Here is a 17,656-nt window from a genome sequence, read left to right on the forward strand (position 1 = left end):
CTGCAGAGTTTAGGAAGGCTATGCTTTTAGCCCAACTCATTCTATCCTGTCATTTTATGTCAAACCACCGATGACAAGCATGCAGATTCTTCAGCAGTTACAGCTAAATTAAAACCTTCTGCTGTACCTTACTATTTTAAAGCAAGGCCACTGTGTGCACAGAGAGCGGAGGAAGCTGTTTATAAACTGTATCACAGGACTTGAGTCATAAAACGCCCAAACAACTGAAATAAATATTCCAATCAGTACCAAATAAACGAATGCCTGTGACATAACTTACTTACTTGCCTACCTGGAAATCCTGCCATTACAAGGGGCTGTTATCTGAATGCATACAAGCCATATTCTTTGTGTTTTTTACCAATATCTCAATGCATTACTTTCATTCAAGCTGAAAAATCCGAGGGTGAAACTAAAGTCTCTTCCATATATTTTAAGAAATGCAAGACCGAAACAAACCTGGCAAAGCAGGAGAGAGTTCGTTATATCCTCCAAATGAAGCATTCCGGACAAGCTTTCGGCCATCAGCTCTTGGAGAAAACACAGATGAAATCCCAGCACATGAAGAAAACCTACGTCGCACTGGACCCTCTTCCTTCATGAGTTAAGGTGTTTGTGTAAGGATTATGTTCTCTGTGAAAGCTGGTTAGCATTAGCTGGTTGGAACAAGAGTGTCGCAGTAACAGCCTTTACCTCACATTCTGATGAGTAAGATACAAAAGGAAAAAAAAAAAGAAACAAACGAAGGGCACACATGAAAAATGCAGTGAAGTGACAGAAGCTGCCAAATCAGCAGCGAGCCAAGCAACACTATACTCCTCTCATCAAACCCATTAGGATGCTTAAAGCAGAATGGCTTTTCTTCAGCTCTTGTTTCCCACAAATACACCACATCCCATTTTTAACACCTCAGTTTTGGTCCTACTTATCTCTGCTCTCTAAGCCCACAAAAAAATGGTGATTATGGTTACATTTTAAGGATTCACTAAATCAATTCTTTTTCCTGTTAGTCTTTCAAGTCCAAAATTTATGTTGCACAAAGCACAACTCATGAGCTGTGTGGCCTCCCTATTTGATACTGTGGTAAACTACTGGAACCTGACAAGAGAGATGATATTTTGCATTATGCAGTCATGCTAAAATTTCCTGTTCAGGCACTTACCTAGTCAGTTTTCACCAACGAATTTCTATGGTTTCTGCATCTTCGTTTCTTATTTTTATTTAAAAGGCAAGGTAATAGCTTTCTCTCCTCTAAGACTCTGTATGTTTTATATATACAAACTTGCCTGACTCCTGGAAAACGTGCACAAAAGAAGCTCCACAAGAAAGGGGTTTTTTATTATTAATGCCCCAAATATTTTACGTTATGAATAAAACACTTAAATGAACCAACTGAAATTTTAAACACACAGAAGTTCTGGTAAATGGTGCTTCAAGACTAAAATCAGATGATCCAAACTGCTCTTCCTCATAGCTACAAGGATAAAGTCAAATAAGCACAGCTTAACCCCCTTCATCTACTGCTCATTAGATTGACTGCTTCTTTGCTCTGGCATGCACGGCCACCCTCTTCCATATGTGGAATTTCCTTTCCATCTGGTTCTTTCTTGCTGACCACATTTTCCCCCACCACACCTTACTCAAAATACATTTTGAAACTTACTCCATTTGCTGAAAAGAAGAAAAATAAGACACTAAGAATTGGCTTGAAACTAAGAACTTGCATTCTCTCCTACTCCATGCTAGAGGTCATCTTCGCCACAAATAGACATACATCCCACGAATTAGATCAATGGTACTGTGAGTTCGATTAATCCTCAAATAATACTGTTTACTGCAGTTGCTTATGCAAAGGAGTATACTTACTATTTGCAGCTCAGTAATTTCATTTCACATTGTCTCGAGGATAATATAGTACACTGAAGTCTGTGAAAGGTTTTAAATGTGCAGAGTGTATGTACATTAGTAACTATAGATACACACACTAAGACACGGAAAACACTGAAAGTATTTTTTCTGATTATGAAACACAGGATCCTATGAATCACTAGAATTTCTTCATGTCTCTTAACACACTAATGCCTCAATACATGCCAAGGAAAAAAAAAGATGTAACTGAAAAAAACCAAATACGAGGCATAAATAAAAACTATTATACGTCGATATGTAACCTTCCCTTCTTTTGCACAAGAAATAAAAAACTCTCTTCACTTGGGCACAGGAAGGGGAAGAAATTGGATAAGCACGTCATGTATCCAGGCCTGTCTCCATATATTCCTTATTGTGTCTTGCATACTTGTCTCAGCTGAAGCCGTCTTTGTCCAGACATTCCAGAAGGAAGACAAAGAGCAGCTGAAAAACTAAAGGAGTGGAACGGTGGGGCCAGAAGGAAATGCCAGGAAGGAGAACAACACTTTTTTTTCTTTTTTTTTCTTTTTTTTTTTTGAAAGCTGGAGTAGCAAAACTCCCCTTACGCGCTGAAGGAATTGTATCCTCTCATTACAGACCTATCTTGCCCAGTTAATGGGTCTGTTATCTCGTCTTTCAGAGTCAGGGCTCTGACCCTGCCCGGGAACACCCTGCTGACACTGGTATCAGGACACTTCCATGTCTTGTACCGGAACAGCAGAGTTGCACAGACTAAGGGGAGGCTCCATCAGCCACCAGCACCGCAGGGTGTAGACTTCTCTATCACCTCATGTTCAGGTTACTAAAAAGTGGCTATGTATGCAGAGGTTTGAGGAAACACTGTAATCCTAAAGGTTTTCCCCTTATTTCTCTCCGTGCCCCCTCTGATCCCTTGACACAGTTCATGTAGCCAAACTGTGAATGAGAACAGATTAAAAACCTCTTTTACCTTCCTATGCCCTTTTTTCCATTTAGAAGTGAAACTGAAATCTTGCATGGATGAAATCACGAATTTCAGTGTGAGTAATGATACATTTCTCCTCCCTGAAGCCATCTCCCAACCAAGGCAGTTGTTATCTGGGAATTCTGACAAAGTCCCTTCTGCTTTAACTCAATAGATATAAAAGAGAGGCAGACTCTGTGCCTTTTGCTAAAATACCACTGTCTCACCACCACAAAGGAAGGGGAAAATAAAAAAAAACCTAAAAAATAAATCTAATTTGAGCATCCTCCTTTATCTCCCTCCCCCTCCAACAAATCATCCTCATATATAATTTAATCCTGTAGTGGCAAAACAATTAATTACATGATTTGGCTGTAAAAATCCACTAGTTCCCCAACTTTTCAACACTGTGGATTTATTTTGGCTACTAATACCTGCATACACTTCCGCAATTGCTTCAACTACTTCAAAGCAGTATACATTGCTGGAGAGAGAGCTGACACACAAATGAAAGGTTTAGATCAAAAGGAATCTGTAACATTTAATAAAAATGAGTGTTCTTCTCCATGATGTGACTCCAGGTTGAAGTTTATTATGACTCTTGAGCATCAGCCTGCAATGGGAAAAGGGTTTCCTGCTCTCCATACGCTTGAAGCTCTCAAACCTCCTTTTAATTCCTTGCAATAAATTTGATTTCTGAAAGGACACGAATGTACTTTGAAGTAGTTGGAAGTGCTTTTATGTGCACATTTGGTACGTGACAAGGGAATGGTAAACTTCGTTAGCCATACACATTAGACACACAAAAAAAATTAAAAAATTATTTTTCCTTTTCTCCCCTCCCTAAAAATAAATCCAGACAGAATAGGTCAATCTACTGATAAAATCACAATTAGCATCATTCATCAGGTGATCTCAGACTAATGTCCCAGAAAGCTTTCTATCCTTTTGATAGTAGTTCCCAGTGCCTTAATAACTGATATACTTAGAAAATTCACTAACATACACAGCTTGGAAGTTTACACAGTTTCAAAACACTCACAAAATGAACTACAGGCAAGTCCAACTGCAGAAGTCATAGCTGAACAGCCTGCAGAAAAGTATCTGCGCTCCAGCCTAACACATCAGGTATGTAACAGTATCTGTACGTTAAAAAATAAGATTCCTTATAACAAAACTAAATACTTCTTGAAAGCAGGCACTAGACTAAATATGCCACGGAAAGGGAGAAAAAAATCTCCCAGTTTCTGTTTTAGATAATACCTAAATCAGTAGGAAGACAAAAAAAGCCATGACTGAAATATTTAGTTCATCTACCTCGGGGAGGGTGGGAGTCAAGGAATCCATTCTCAATCTATTGACTTTCTCTTTAGAGGAGGAAAACTTCTCCATTGCATACGTTTTTCTAAAGGACAGAATGCACTTCTCATATCAGCTACTCAGTCAGACTGCCTCAGTAGAAAATGCTGGCTGAAAAAAACCATAGACCCATGCTTAAAACATTCTACCATGATATCACCTGAGGCAAAACTTCAATCTCAGTATACAAAACAAAGGCAAATAGAAGACAGGTGCCACTCCATCAGCACATGAACACCTGTGACAAAGCCTGGGTTCAGTTTTAAAACACTTCTCCAATTGAAAAATATTTACAGCTGGAAAAAATATCAGCTTATCAAAAAAAAGTATTTTTTTGATAAGCTCACCTCTCTGAGTTATAGAGGTATGAATTCCAAGCATGGAAATGGAACTGAAATCAAATATATTATGAACAATCCAATGGAGGAATCTTAGACATATTTATTTATTTAAATACATGTCAATTTACATTAAATAATTATTTGATATTTTTATTATTTTTAAATTTAATATATTCTATAATATAGTATTTTAAATAAATTCTTTTAATGCAGATTTTAGAAGTTTAAAATAATGAACACATTATACAAAACTGATACTGATGCAATAATACAACTAAGAGTGATGCAAAGTAAAAAAATTTCCTTTTCCCTTTTGAGGCATACAAGCAAATCCTAAAATCTTCTTAAAACGAGAAAAAGCTAAAGAGAGAAGCATCAGGAAGGAAAACTGATGGTGAAACAGAGAAGACAGAAGCTTTTTAAACTCCCACTTCAAGTCTGACAATAATTTGCCCTGACACCTTCACAACACCAGGTTTTCCAGTACAATTCTCCCCCCGGTCGGACAAAAGAAAAGGTCACAAAGAATTCTGTACATGTAGTGTGCACACACTCATTGCAGTATGCATAAAACAGAAAAAAGAAACTGTTAGACTATCATATGCATAGATGAGTTTTATCCAAGACCTGAGTTTTCACATGGACTTTAGGTGAAAGTGTTTTCCTCCAGAAAGTATATTAAAGATATACTTGCCTTCAAATACCAATATTTGATTCAGAAAAAAGACATTTGAGCCAGGATGCCAGAAGTTATGGTGGTAGTTTAGAGCCGCAAGTGTCTTTCACCAAATATTCTCCTGTTCTCTAGTATTTCCAAGTGGAGTGCAGTTTAGCTGAGGAGTAATTCCAGAGGCACGCCTGAGAGAGATTATGAATGAGTACCAAGGTTCCCAGTGCCCTGCTGGCAACTGTACGTGGCTGCAACTCGTCGCTTGCTAACAGCTTCTCCCACCCAGAGTAAATAGGCTCACTCACTGTTCAGGTCCCAACATCCCAGCCCTTATGAAAGTCTCACGGTCACAGCTCAGTTGCACGTAGGCCAGCGTTGTAGAGACTGCCACGGAGAAAGAGAAATTGCTTGGGAAGTTTCACAGTAGTCAGCCCGGCTGTGCCTTTCAAACTGAGCACAACGCTTTCATAAAGCCGTAACACACGCAGAAACGCATACAGGCAATTTACTCAAGCCACAAATACTGGGTGGAGCAGCATTTCAGAAAAGGCAAGTTTTAATAAACACACAATGACTTGCAGAGAGGAATGTGCCAGAGTATGCATTATGCATTACAGAGTAAGGCAGCAGGAGGTCAAGATAATAGATTCAGGAGATGAACCACACACAGCAGAACTTAAAACATTTCACAAGAAATTCAGTCTGGTAACATAAGCTAAAACCAGCTTATTCAGTGGTCAAACTGACTAGGAACCTCACTTGCATCCCATTTCAGACAAGCATCACTAAACCTATTCCAAATAAGTCATGCAATGCTGCCAAACCAGGACTTCACCTCCAAGAGGTACACTCCGTTGTAAACCTGAGATGTAACCACCCATGTCACTTGTGTCAGCTCCCTGCAGCAGTACAACAGATACTAATCCAGAACTACCACGAGAACAAACAGTTCGTGTGGATCCTCTACATTGTTGACTCCAAAATACTTCCTCGGTATCAAAAGACAAGGCAAGACAAATTAAAACATCTCTCAAGAAAACAGCAAGAGAGGATCAAGACTCTCCAAGACAGTTTTAGACACATTTGTCACGCAGCAGTAGAAAGCACGAGTGTTAACAATTCCGTAAGACATAAGATGAGCTTGCTGTACAGAGAAGGCCCCCGACTTCATATTTACTGTTAATGTGGATGGAAGTGTTAAAAAATAAGCTTGTTGGAGAGCCTCAGCAAGCCCTCTAGCAGTTTCCTCCCTAGTGCTGAGATAGTGAGACAAACTTATGGGAAGACAAAGCGAAGTAAAAAAGCATGACATGCTGAGTAATAAGTTGTTCTCACTTTGTCAAGATAATAAATTATTTTGTGGTTCCTCAGTTTCTCTGTTCAAAGGACAGATATAGCAGATGGAAACAGGAGATTGCATGAAGTTACTTTCATTACTAAGTCTGTCTAGGTGTAGAGAGTCAAGTCACAGGAAACTCGAGAAGAGAAACAGAAATCGTTATCAAAGGTTAGATGTCACCCGGCTACCCAGGAAACAGCTTGATTTGGACTCAGATTGGCAAGATTTTACCATCTGCAAACAAAATACCATTATCAAAAAGAAATATTAACACACTGAAAGTATTATCTGAAAGAAAAGCGAGAGCTGGCATTTAAACAGCAATCACTGCTTTACCAGTGCAATTACAGCATCTGCTATACCCACAGGCATGCAGAATTTCTCTCTCCGGCTCCAATGTGGCTTCAGTCCCATGCACCCACATGAACCAACAGGCTTTCACAACCTCCCAGCAGAAACCTGGCCAAAGCACCGAAGCCAAGTGTTCATCTCAGGAAGAGTTGCTAATACTTGGAAAAGGCTTCAAACTCACTGACATGGGGCTGTATCTTTCCTCCCACTTGCCCACAGTAATCCCTCTTTCTCCTAACAGCTGCCAAAAGATATGTGCTACATCTCCAGAGCTCCTTGCATACTGACCACCAGAAAGCCAGGACACGGATGAGAAGCCAGGAGCTCCATATATTCCTTACCGCTCAGACAAAATATGTTGCCATTGCTGTCCACTGTGCCAAATACTTGAAACAAATGCTTTTTTAAAGGATGCCAAGTTGAACGGGTCTACAACAAACAACCTTTACTTGTTAGCTGCCTCAGGTAGATAACAATGTCCAAGTCTTGCATGTTCTTGGCCGTTATCATCCCAGCACACTGGAGGCATCTCAGCAGTTAAGAAGTGTTCTTTAGGACCTAGTGCCTGAAAACATCCATCTTTCACTCCCCACCTTCTCTCGCACACAAAGATAGTTAAATCGGTATTTTCTCCCCAAATGCAGCATCCTACAGATTAAAATCATAGCCTGTCCTTTAGACATCTACTCTGCACAAACAGTCTTTTGTACAAGCTCAGCACAACCAAAAATGTCCTTACTCTCCACCAAAAACAGCTTCCCCTCCTGCTTTCTATTCATCGTGATCATCGTCATTATTGGCAGACCTATAATTCTGCTTCCACTGTCAATCCACCTCCACGCATCTAAGCTAGCTCTGTTTCTCTGTTGTGTAACTCAGATCACATTTTCACCATATTGCAAATTGAATTAACAGCTACTACTACCCTGCTGGAAAGGAGGGGCAGATCCTGTTTCTTATCTCAAGCTTCTGCTGGGCGCACACTTTCACTGCTTACTTATACTTGACCAGCTGACTTAAAGCAAAACAGAACAGACAACAGCAAGATGCTATTAGTTTAGCTCAAACGTTTATGTAATCGTAAAATATCTCCTCCTTAATCTTTACCATGCTAGCACACTTTTCCCAGATAGTGCTCACATTTTCCCAGATAGTGCCCACCTGCATCTCATCAATGCCGTGGCTAAAGACAGAAAAAAAATTGAGAGCTGACACAGGAAAATTCAGGAGCCAGGAAGTTTGTCAGCACAGGTCACTGTTCTCTACATGAAATACAGAAACAAGAGCTCCAAAATCTTAATGTGCTATTTACCAAGTTGCCAGCCCGTAAAGTACCAAAAAAAATACTGCCAACATAAGCACTGCTGCTCTTTGCTCCTTTTTAAGAATGGATCATGCTTCCATTAGAGCAACCTGCAAATAAAGTCCTCATTCGAAGCCACAAAAACTTAACATGGAAAACCTTTTCTATAGTGAATATTGTGAATTTTGCATTTTTCTTCATCTGGATTTTCACCTCCTCACACTCTTAAAAACTGAGATATTATCTCCTGAGTAAATAAACACACGTGTAAATTTCTAGCAAATGAAAAACTATAAAAGCATTTCACCATGTATACTTCATAACATACACTCAAAGGCAAGGGACAGCCTTTGAAAAATAAGTAAAATAAGTCAGAAATTTTTAAACACGCACTTACAGATTTTTTAATATTTCTATCTTAGCTACATTTTTCTCTTTACCACAGGTATATCTTATTATTACTTAAGCATCAATGCTGTTTTCATTCAAAGTTTGAAATATCTTTTAACAGCATATTTATAAGTTAGGAAATATTAAAAATCTCTTAGGAGACATCTGATTTTTTTAATAAATTTTAAGTGATCACCTTTTCTACATTAATCTACGTTATCAAACTAATAGAGAGGTATCCCAATGTAAGTCTGAGTTAACGAGATTTACAAGAATCCAATTTACCAGGGATAATTTGTGTAACAACATAAACAGCTTACATCAGAGAAAGCAGAGTTCTGCTCTACAGCTTTTGAAAACACAGTCTTGGATTCGATATTTTTCCTGCTCATTTTTTAACTGTAATAAAATAGTTTTGTCCATGATTCATTTTGGTCACAATTAGGTTAAAAAAAAAATAAAAAAAAACAAAAATAAGCTTGATAAAAGTCTAGTAGTTTGCCCATTAATGGTTAATAACATTTTCAACCATAGAATGCAAACAGAGAAAATGAGCTAAATTAACATTCTTCAATCTACGTGTCAGCTGCTCGAACTGAAAGAGGTTTTTTGCAGTCCTAACATCTACAAAAACTGGTAAGTTGGCAAGGCCACACTAGCTCACTAGAGCCTAGAAACACACCATCCCACAAACATACGCAAAGCTTTACAGCAAAAGCTAACTCCCCAAACCCATTAAAGTCTCCATCGAATGGGTACTGAATTATTTAGATCCAATTCCAAGTCTGACAATTCTAAATAATAAAATATTTAGGAAAAAATACCATATGATCATTTAGTATGGTCAAGGCATGGAGAAGTGGGAAGGTCTCATTGCCTAGCAGGTAAGGCAGAAGGAAAACAACAGAACATAAAACATACCACAAGGCAACATCACATGCAATATATAGCACTGACAAGTCAGAGACAGAACTAACTTGGCAGATGTTATGAAAGGACCATTAGAGGCTTCAGAAGTTAGAATTAGAGACTGCATGCCGGGGAAAAAAATACAGATTTCCTTCAGAAAGTTTGATCTTGCAAATTCTTGCCAGTTCTTTACCACTGTTTGCTCATTTCCCACCCTGATTTGAGAAGCAAAGTCATCTATTTCAGTGAGCTGCTGAGTCAAGAAACTGCTTTTTTAAACATGTACAATGAAAAGAGGAAAATTTGTGAAAATTTTCAACGCAATATGAAGCTGTTCAAGGCCACTTTCACAAGGAGTTCCTGAGCTACGACCCTGAGAAATTCCGTAATTTGAAAACTTTCCTTTATGTAGTACAGCTTAGAGCTCTCAAAAAAAAGCTGTATCACTGTGTGATAAATAATTTAGACTTAAGCAGGATTCCAATCAAAGTCCACAATTTATTAAATAAGTAGAGGCAAGCAAACAGCGCTGGGTGCGCCAGGAGTCTATGATCAACCAAGACGTACCCCGTGCAAAACAAGGCATCTTCTTTTATAGCTTAGCTTTAGTTACATATTCATAATGGGCGTGTTTCCTCCACAAACTCTCCACCCCTCGGTTGCGCAGGCAACCAGTAGTAGTTGTTCTAGTAGTTCTTCTAGAAACTTCCCCGGTGATAGAGAGATCTTCTAGATAATGATTAAGTCCCTTACTACCCTTGCGCAGTAACAGTCATTTTTTGCAATACAAACAGGTTCAACAGAAAAACACAGCAGACCCTTTTTGCCCAAAATAGGAATTATATGCATACCATCCTGCTTCCCTTAAGCCTGCGGTTATACAAGAATAAACAGAATGGCTACAGATTACATGTCATCCTGTGGCCCCGGCATTGCTCCACACTGACACGAATCAAGTGAACACATTTCACAATTGCCTTTCTAGAAATGATGGTACGACACAAAACGTGAAAGGCTGTAGAGTTTAGCCTACTTTGTGCCTTTATTAAACCCTTTCTTGCACACTGTGGATTCAAAATGCTTGGTTTTAGGTTTGTTCTGATGTCTCTTGAACGTCAGCACATCTGTGCTATCAGCTTTTGCAGTAGATGGCACTTGGATTTTGCTATTATACAACTTAAAGCTACTATTATTTGGAGGCTCAATAAATTCATTTAATAGAATAAATTTCAATTGCAGTGCTAGGATCAAGATTGGTTTATTTTGATACTCTAATTAACTAATTATGGGCAAGGCAAAAATAAATTAAATTCACAATACTTAAAATTACAAGTCCATTTCAGGATCAATGGTATATATAGATAAGTTAGCCTTCAAAACTAAAATTCTGAGCTGGCTATGTAAACTAAGGGAGTGTAACGAACAAGCATAATCTTCACTATCAGCCTTTCAAACACATTTCTGTCAAACAACCTTGCTGAAGCTTTCTATGGATATGTCTGACCTGCTCAGTTTTAAACGCCAGTCTTAGCCTAGAAGATAACCTAGTCTTCGGCCTCAGAATAAAGGACAGCATATCTTCAAGAACCTTAAAAACATTATGTCAAATAAGAAGGTGCAACTTCTTCCTGCAAACGTTATGCAAAACAATGACAAAACAAATGGAATTTTGCTTAACAATCACCAGACGATGCCAAATCAAGCTGTATTCTACATTCATAAACCAGATCTGCACTGGACTCCAAGAAGACAACCTCCAACTCTGGCTCAGATGAGATATTACGTTCCATCTCACAAGACTGAAAGAAGCAGGCAAGGAAGTTGTATTTTAAACCAAGAAACCAAGTACAGGAAAAATGAAGCTTTCTGAAATTCAGAACTACGCTCACATAAATTAAAACCCAGTATTTATACATAGGAGCACTTAAAGTCATGAAATACATATTGCTTACAACTTCACAATGACACATTACATAGTTCACCCTTGATTCCAAATCAAAAGCCAATGGCACAAATATGTCAAATATTTACCTCCACTTCCTCATTTTGAGACTCAAGTTCTTATCAACTCTTAATCATATTCATAATACTTCTAATTAGGATCTTACTTAAAAAAACAAGCAGAAGACACAAATTAAGCTGGTTCCAGTAGATCTTCCAAGTGACAGGCACTGCGCATGCCTCTCCCTGGGCTGCTGCTGGCTGGCCAAAGAATATAGCACATATGGTGGTATTTCCGCACTAACACCAAAGCACTGGTTGCTCCGAAGTCTGCCTTTTCACAGGTTTTGTTTCATTCCAACTCATTTATTTTTAACCACAAGCTCTATACAAAACTGGCTTTACCACATAAGCTCTTTTACTCAGGCGGCAGGAAACATAACTTAGGTAATGGTGGCCAAACAGCATCCAACAACATCCAACTGTCCTGCAGCAAAAATCAAGTCTCCATGTCACATCTCCCCCCTTTATATACATGCCATCGGTAATCAGTTCTTTGTAGGCTGTACCATACTTTTTTCTATTTCAATTTTTTATTTTATCCTGTGCCCAGCATGCTTTTGAATTGTTTTTTACAGTATCCATCTCCTAAGGATGCACTCAGATGCCAGTGACTAAAAGTATCTCAGTTTACTTGATAGTAAGCGCCTTCAAATGCTATATCTAAACATCTTTCATGTTTCTGCATATTCTCATTATACAATACTACAGGTATATCGTACAGACCTTTGCTAATTACATTTCAGTTACAGTCAGCCTCAAGTACTCCATCACTCTGTTCTACTTCATATTTTTCAGGCTTGCACAGCATCTGCTTTTCCTTATGTAATAAGCTCACAGTTTCAACAGCACTGTAATTTCCCTGTAGGAATAATTAACACAGAATAACCACCCAACTTCTAAATGTGGGTCAACCACCTCCACAAAAATGAACCCTACACCTCCTGAGTTGCAGACAGGCTAGAAGTTGGCAATTAAAGGTTGCTGAAGCCCAGCATACTTTTTCACTACTGAAAATGACTGCAAGCCAAATTCTTTGTTTCATGAAACTACAGCTTCATTTCTAGTTACGCTCCTGGAAGACTATGTCAGTGATGACTGATGCTAAAAAAAAGGCACAGATACATTTAGCCACCTTTAAATCACTTATATAAGCCCTGAAATAAGCAGAGGGGAAAAAAATCAGAACGGAAGACTTAATATCTGCAAGAGTTTGATGTAGTACAAATCAAGTCTTGGTGCTTTTCAAGCCTATTTTAATCATCCCCCTACGAGTGAAAGTCCTTAAGAAATCACAACAATTTGCCTTTATAAACTGGTGGGGATGGTGACATCAAAATGAAGACTTTACTACAATCTTCAAATATACATACATAACTACAGCATTTGTCATATAGCGGATACACCACAGTGCACAGAAAGAATAACCAAAAATGTCTTTAAGCATAATAAAAATTACAAAGAAGTTACACGTATACTCTACACATAATCATTCCAGACTAAGCACAACGCAAGGCAGAAAATATCAAGTGCTGTTCCAGAGAGATAACAGCAGCTTTTAGAAAATATATCAGATCCAGCTGCGAGTAGCACTACCATAATAATTCTTAAAATACACTAAAAGACTAGAAAATTCAACATGGTAACAGCTATCTTTGGTTTCAAAGTTTTTTCCTTTTATATGAATGACAGTAAACAGGAAAACAGGAAAATGATGCAAAGTTAACCGAGAAACTGCTTCTATTACTCTGACAGGCAAAAATCCCTACTTTGACAAAGCAAACTATGGGAATTACAGAAGCTCATACCAAAAAAATCAACACTACTCATGGCAAGAACTAAAGGAAGCACAGATGACTGGCATGGCTGCCGAGAGTAAAAGGAGAGAGAATACTAGTAAAAAAAACCCTTAAGTTTTCACTAAGGACTCCACAAACACATCTAATTATATCCTAGGCAATAGGACAACACTAACAGTTTCAAATTAAAACAAACACAAGGAAGCAACTAAGGCTTGTTTTCTGGTTTTGTTTTTTAAACAGACTACCAACATGTCAGGGTCTACTGCAGAGTTTCACTTTACATTTAGTCTGTTCACATGGATCCACTGGCAGTTTGTTTTCAAAGCAGAGGGACGGTTTGAAAGCTGGCAAAAGTAGTGCTGAGACTTTTTTCCCCCCTTTTCCTAAAGGGGACCTTTCAGTAGAAGTAATTGTTAAAAGACCTTTACACACAGGTTCCAAGCTTAGGTGCTGTATGATAACACTTCCGTCATAAGACAAAACGTAAATACCTGAGATGTTAATATGACTATCAGGTACAGGATTACATGTGGATAATGATTTATCATCACAGGGACTGATCTCCCACAAATCATAGCATGCTTTAATAAACTAGGGCACCACATAATGCATTTTTTTCTTTTTCAGATAAGGATACAAAAATTACACACAGTATTCCAATATGCTTTTTTCCTTACCTCTTTTCTGTGAAAAGGAGTGGTTTTGAGCCAACATTTGGAATAGATAATTAATGTCAGAATTTAAGCTCTTTAAAATCTTTGTTAAAAAAAAAAGCTTTGTCTTACCATGGCTGTGGGCAGTTCCTGGGCTGAGAGATGGTTGGAGTAACTCTTTGGTTGGAGTAAAATAGGCTTCTTTTCCTTGGCGCTGGCTCATTTTTCCTGGAGTTAAAAGCTGTGACTCATCGCTGTTTGTTACCACTGCTGAAATACAAAATAGATGCTCATTCAGTGATATTATGTGCTTGTGCTTACATTTCTATTAACAACTTCACTGCTATTTATGAAACTGGTACTCAAACGCTGCCTTGCAACATCTTTCATTCTAGAAAACGAGGATTTCAAACCAGAAATTTGCTTTGGAGGAGATGGTAGAAAGGAGCTGTTAAAACTGGCCTAAGACATCAAGCAGAAGATGAAAACAAGAACTAGGAGGTAGGAAAAGCCGCTACTGACTGCAGATACAGCACTGACCTGTTACTTAACTTCTGAGATGCTGCCTTCTTTACCACTTTTGTGACAGTTCTTGGTTTAATCAGCCACAATACAACTGACCAAGGAAGCAGCTTCCCAGAACAACCTATGCCACTATCCCAGAAAGCCAAGATGAACATAAGCACGTACATCACAAGAAACAAGTCTTATTAGTAAAGATCATCCATTCCATCAAGGGAAAGCTGAAAAGACTTGTTTGATGTCTTCTAGCTATTTGTGAGACCATCGGGCCAGTCATTCATGGTGTCTATACATTTCCTTAAGCTGCACACAACTGTACCTTTTTTTGATAGTGGAAGAACGACTGACTCAGGAACACCTGTCCTGTGGAAGTAAATACACTGACAAAAATTATCAGAGGACAAAGTAAAAGATGCTTATTAAAGAAGACTCTGCCTGGAAGACTGGAACTTATGACATGGCTCACGTTGAAGAGTTGCCAAGCTCTCTTCAAGCAGCTGTTAAGTTCAGCAGAAGATCTAGACTAAAGAAATATATTCTATTTTGGGGATGGAATCTGCAAAGTACAGAGGCCCCTCCTCTTAGCTTTATTTCCACTATTATTACAGTAATGAAAACATTTTTTCAGCAAAGTCCAACATAAACACAAAGCATTACGAAGAACGCAAGGATGCCACGATATCCATCTGTTCCACTTTTCTACATCAGATAAATCACCTAAATCTCTGCTTTAGAAAAAAAAATACATCCTACGCAGACTGCTGTTCAGGAAAAATATGTGACGAAATGGACAAAGGAGGCAAAGAGCTCATTTCAAGTCTGTCAGTGCCAGGAAACCAAGACTTTAAAGCAGTGACAGGCTTTGTTCTTCTTGTAGGACCACCAAACAGCATTTTATTATCCTGCAGCTCCAAGACAGGGGAAATGAGAGGGAATGAGGGAATTGCTGAAGTCTTCGGAAGGGACTGCACCACAAAAGGTTTAGTAACTGAACTGAAAAATGAAAGGAAGGCTAGAAAGCAGCTGCTTCACAGGCTTACATAAAACAAGTCCCTTTGAGGGGAACAAGCTACACCCACTTGTTTTAAAGATGTTTAAGGTGCAGTGCAATGGCATCAACTTTTCATTAGCTAGTTGAAGGTTGCTTTCAAAGAGTCACTGGTCATCTAGGAACAGGAACGGGACTTCACAGCCCTTCCTGCAGGTACCCTTGGCCAGCAGCCCACTGTGGGCAGCTCTCAGGCATATGGGTGGGCACTCCAAGGGTGGGCACTCTGCCTGCCGTGCTGTCACCCATGTTGGGAAACATGCTCTGCAGCAGAAATTACACTAACAACTCTCCCTGGAGTGGCTGGTGCATAAGGCACATTTCTGAAAAGGCAATGTGCAGCATTTGCTATTTTTTTTTTCCCCAAGCTTTGGAGATCCAGAAATCTTTTTGAGCTGTCAAGACATGGTACTTGCCAGTAATTTGGAGTGCTTCTTAAGCAAGCCCTGCACACAAGTTTCACCAAAGCATGAACTGAACTCAGAGATGTTCAATCAGTAACACCCACAGAGCTACAAGCCTCAAGTTCACTATTAAAATTCATACTCCTTTGTCAGTCTGCAGAATCAATTTGGGTCCTGCAGAGACAGCTGGCTGTGTCAGAAAGGCTCCTTTCCTACAAAACACAGTTTATGTATCACCTAACACAGGATATCTTGTGATAAGCACTTTGCATGCCTGGCGATTCAAGATGAATTTCTTAAATCCAGTGGGACTCTGAGAAATTCAATCTATAAAACTGAAGGATGATTAGTAGGAGGAGTTTTAAAATCTCCTTTTTATACAAAGCATTATAAAAGCAAGAAACAAACGGAAATAAATCAGTTAAGAACACAAATGGTCATCCACACTGCAGCAGCTACCAGAAACAAGTCTCTCTCCTCTAAAACGCCCCATCCTGACGCTCAGACATTTGCTTTGGGGTGAAGGGGAAGGTAGAGAAAGGCAGAACACACCTGCTGCTTTGAGCAGAGCGTACTGAATAAGATCAGTAAGAAGTTTCCATCTTTTTTCTCTAAAAGACTGACTAATGACCTGATTTTTACAGATGTCTGTGTAATTACAATTTTAAATTAGCAGGACCTCGGGCAGTTAAACAGCTCTGTAAAGATATGCCTTAAGCATCTCATGGCAGGAGCTCTGGAACATTAGAAGATGAAGAATGAAACAAATTACAAAGAAAAGGAAAAAGTACTTGAAAAGAAGAGAGGAGGGGGGGGTTGTTACTATTTATGCTAGTAATAAATGTAGGTTATTTCAAGAGTTTTCAAGATGCCATTGAACACCTACCACTGGGAAGCAGATTTTTTTAAGGGAGTAATTTAATTATTACGTATTAACAGATAATTCAGCAACTTGTAGAGGCTCCTTGACTGCTGTTTATAGGTTCTGATGGATTGAGTTTAGAAACACTATAAAAATGTATAGTAGATACTAAAGTCATCTGTTTAGTGACAATGTTTGATGGTCTTGGAGCTAATTTTGAAGTCATTTGAGAAGGCTACAGGGAGACCTTACTGCAGCCTTCAATACATAAAGAGGGCTTACAAGAAAGATTGAGAAAGACTTTTAACCAAGGCCTGTCGTTAAAGAACAAGGGGCAATCATTTTTTAAAACTTAGATTAGACCTACAAAATTTTTTTTTTTTTTATGATGACGGTATGGAGGGGCCACTGGAACAGGCTGCCTGAAGTTGTAATGCCCCATTCCAGGAAGTGTTAAGGCAGGCTGGATAGCGCTTTGCAACCTGATCTAGTGGAAGTTGTCTATGACAACAGAGTTGGACTAGATGATCTTTAAAGACTCCTTCCAATCCAAAGCATTCTATTATTCTAATTCTTCTTAGGTTTCACATACCATCTCCACAACTTGAAAGACAGATGTGGTAGGCATATGCTCAACATGTTCTACAAGACAAATTAGCAGTGCTAACCATTGCTTCCACTCAAAGTGGTGATTCATTTTTACACTTTCACTCAGGCTTCAGAGCAGCCATCCAAGAGACAGAAGATCTCAGTTGATTCCCCCCCTTTACCTGAGTGAGTTTAAAACTATATCATCTATTTCCTTGAAGATGAGCAGAGGGTTATTTTTGACAAGAAACACCACTTAGTAA

At 38.8% G+C, this 17,656-nt stretch overlaps 1 protein-coding gene across 12 annotated transcripts in view; it reads right to left on the minus strand.

Annotated features, from left to right (window-relative positions):
• The window catches only part of OSBPL8 (oxysterol binding protein like 8), a 93,044-nt gene that overhangs the window by 36,675 nt on the left and 38,713 nt on the right, over window positions 1–17,656 (minus strand). For 8 of the 12 annotated variants that reach the window (XM_054057685.1, XM_054057652.1, XM_054057673.1 and 5 more), the window contains one exon: window positions 14,102–14,239. In XM_054057685.1, coding sequence (XP_053913660.1) covers window positions 14,102–14,239 — 138 coding nt within the window. Of the gene's footprint in view, window positions 1–459; window positions 673–14,101; window positions 14,240–17,656 lie in introns of those variants that run through there. The other 4 variants (XM_054057718.1, XM_054057710.1, XM_054057738.1 and 1 more) reach the window with 2 other exon arrangements.

Source organism: Cuculus canorus, chromosome 1 (genome assembly GCF_017976375.1).
Source record: "Cuculus canorus isolate bCucCan1 chromosome 1, bCucCan1.pri, whole genome shotgun sequence".
Taxonomy (NCBI): Eukaryota; Metazoa; Chordata; class Aves; order Cuculiformes; family Cuculidae; genus Cuculus; species Cuculus canorus.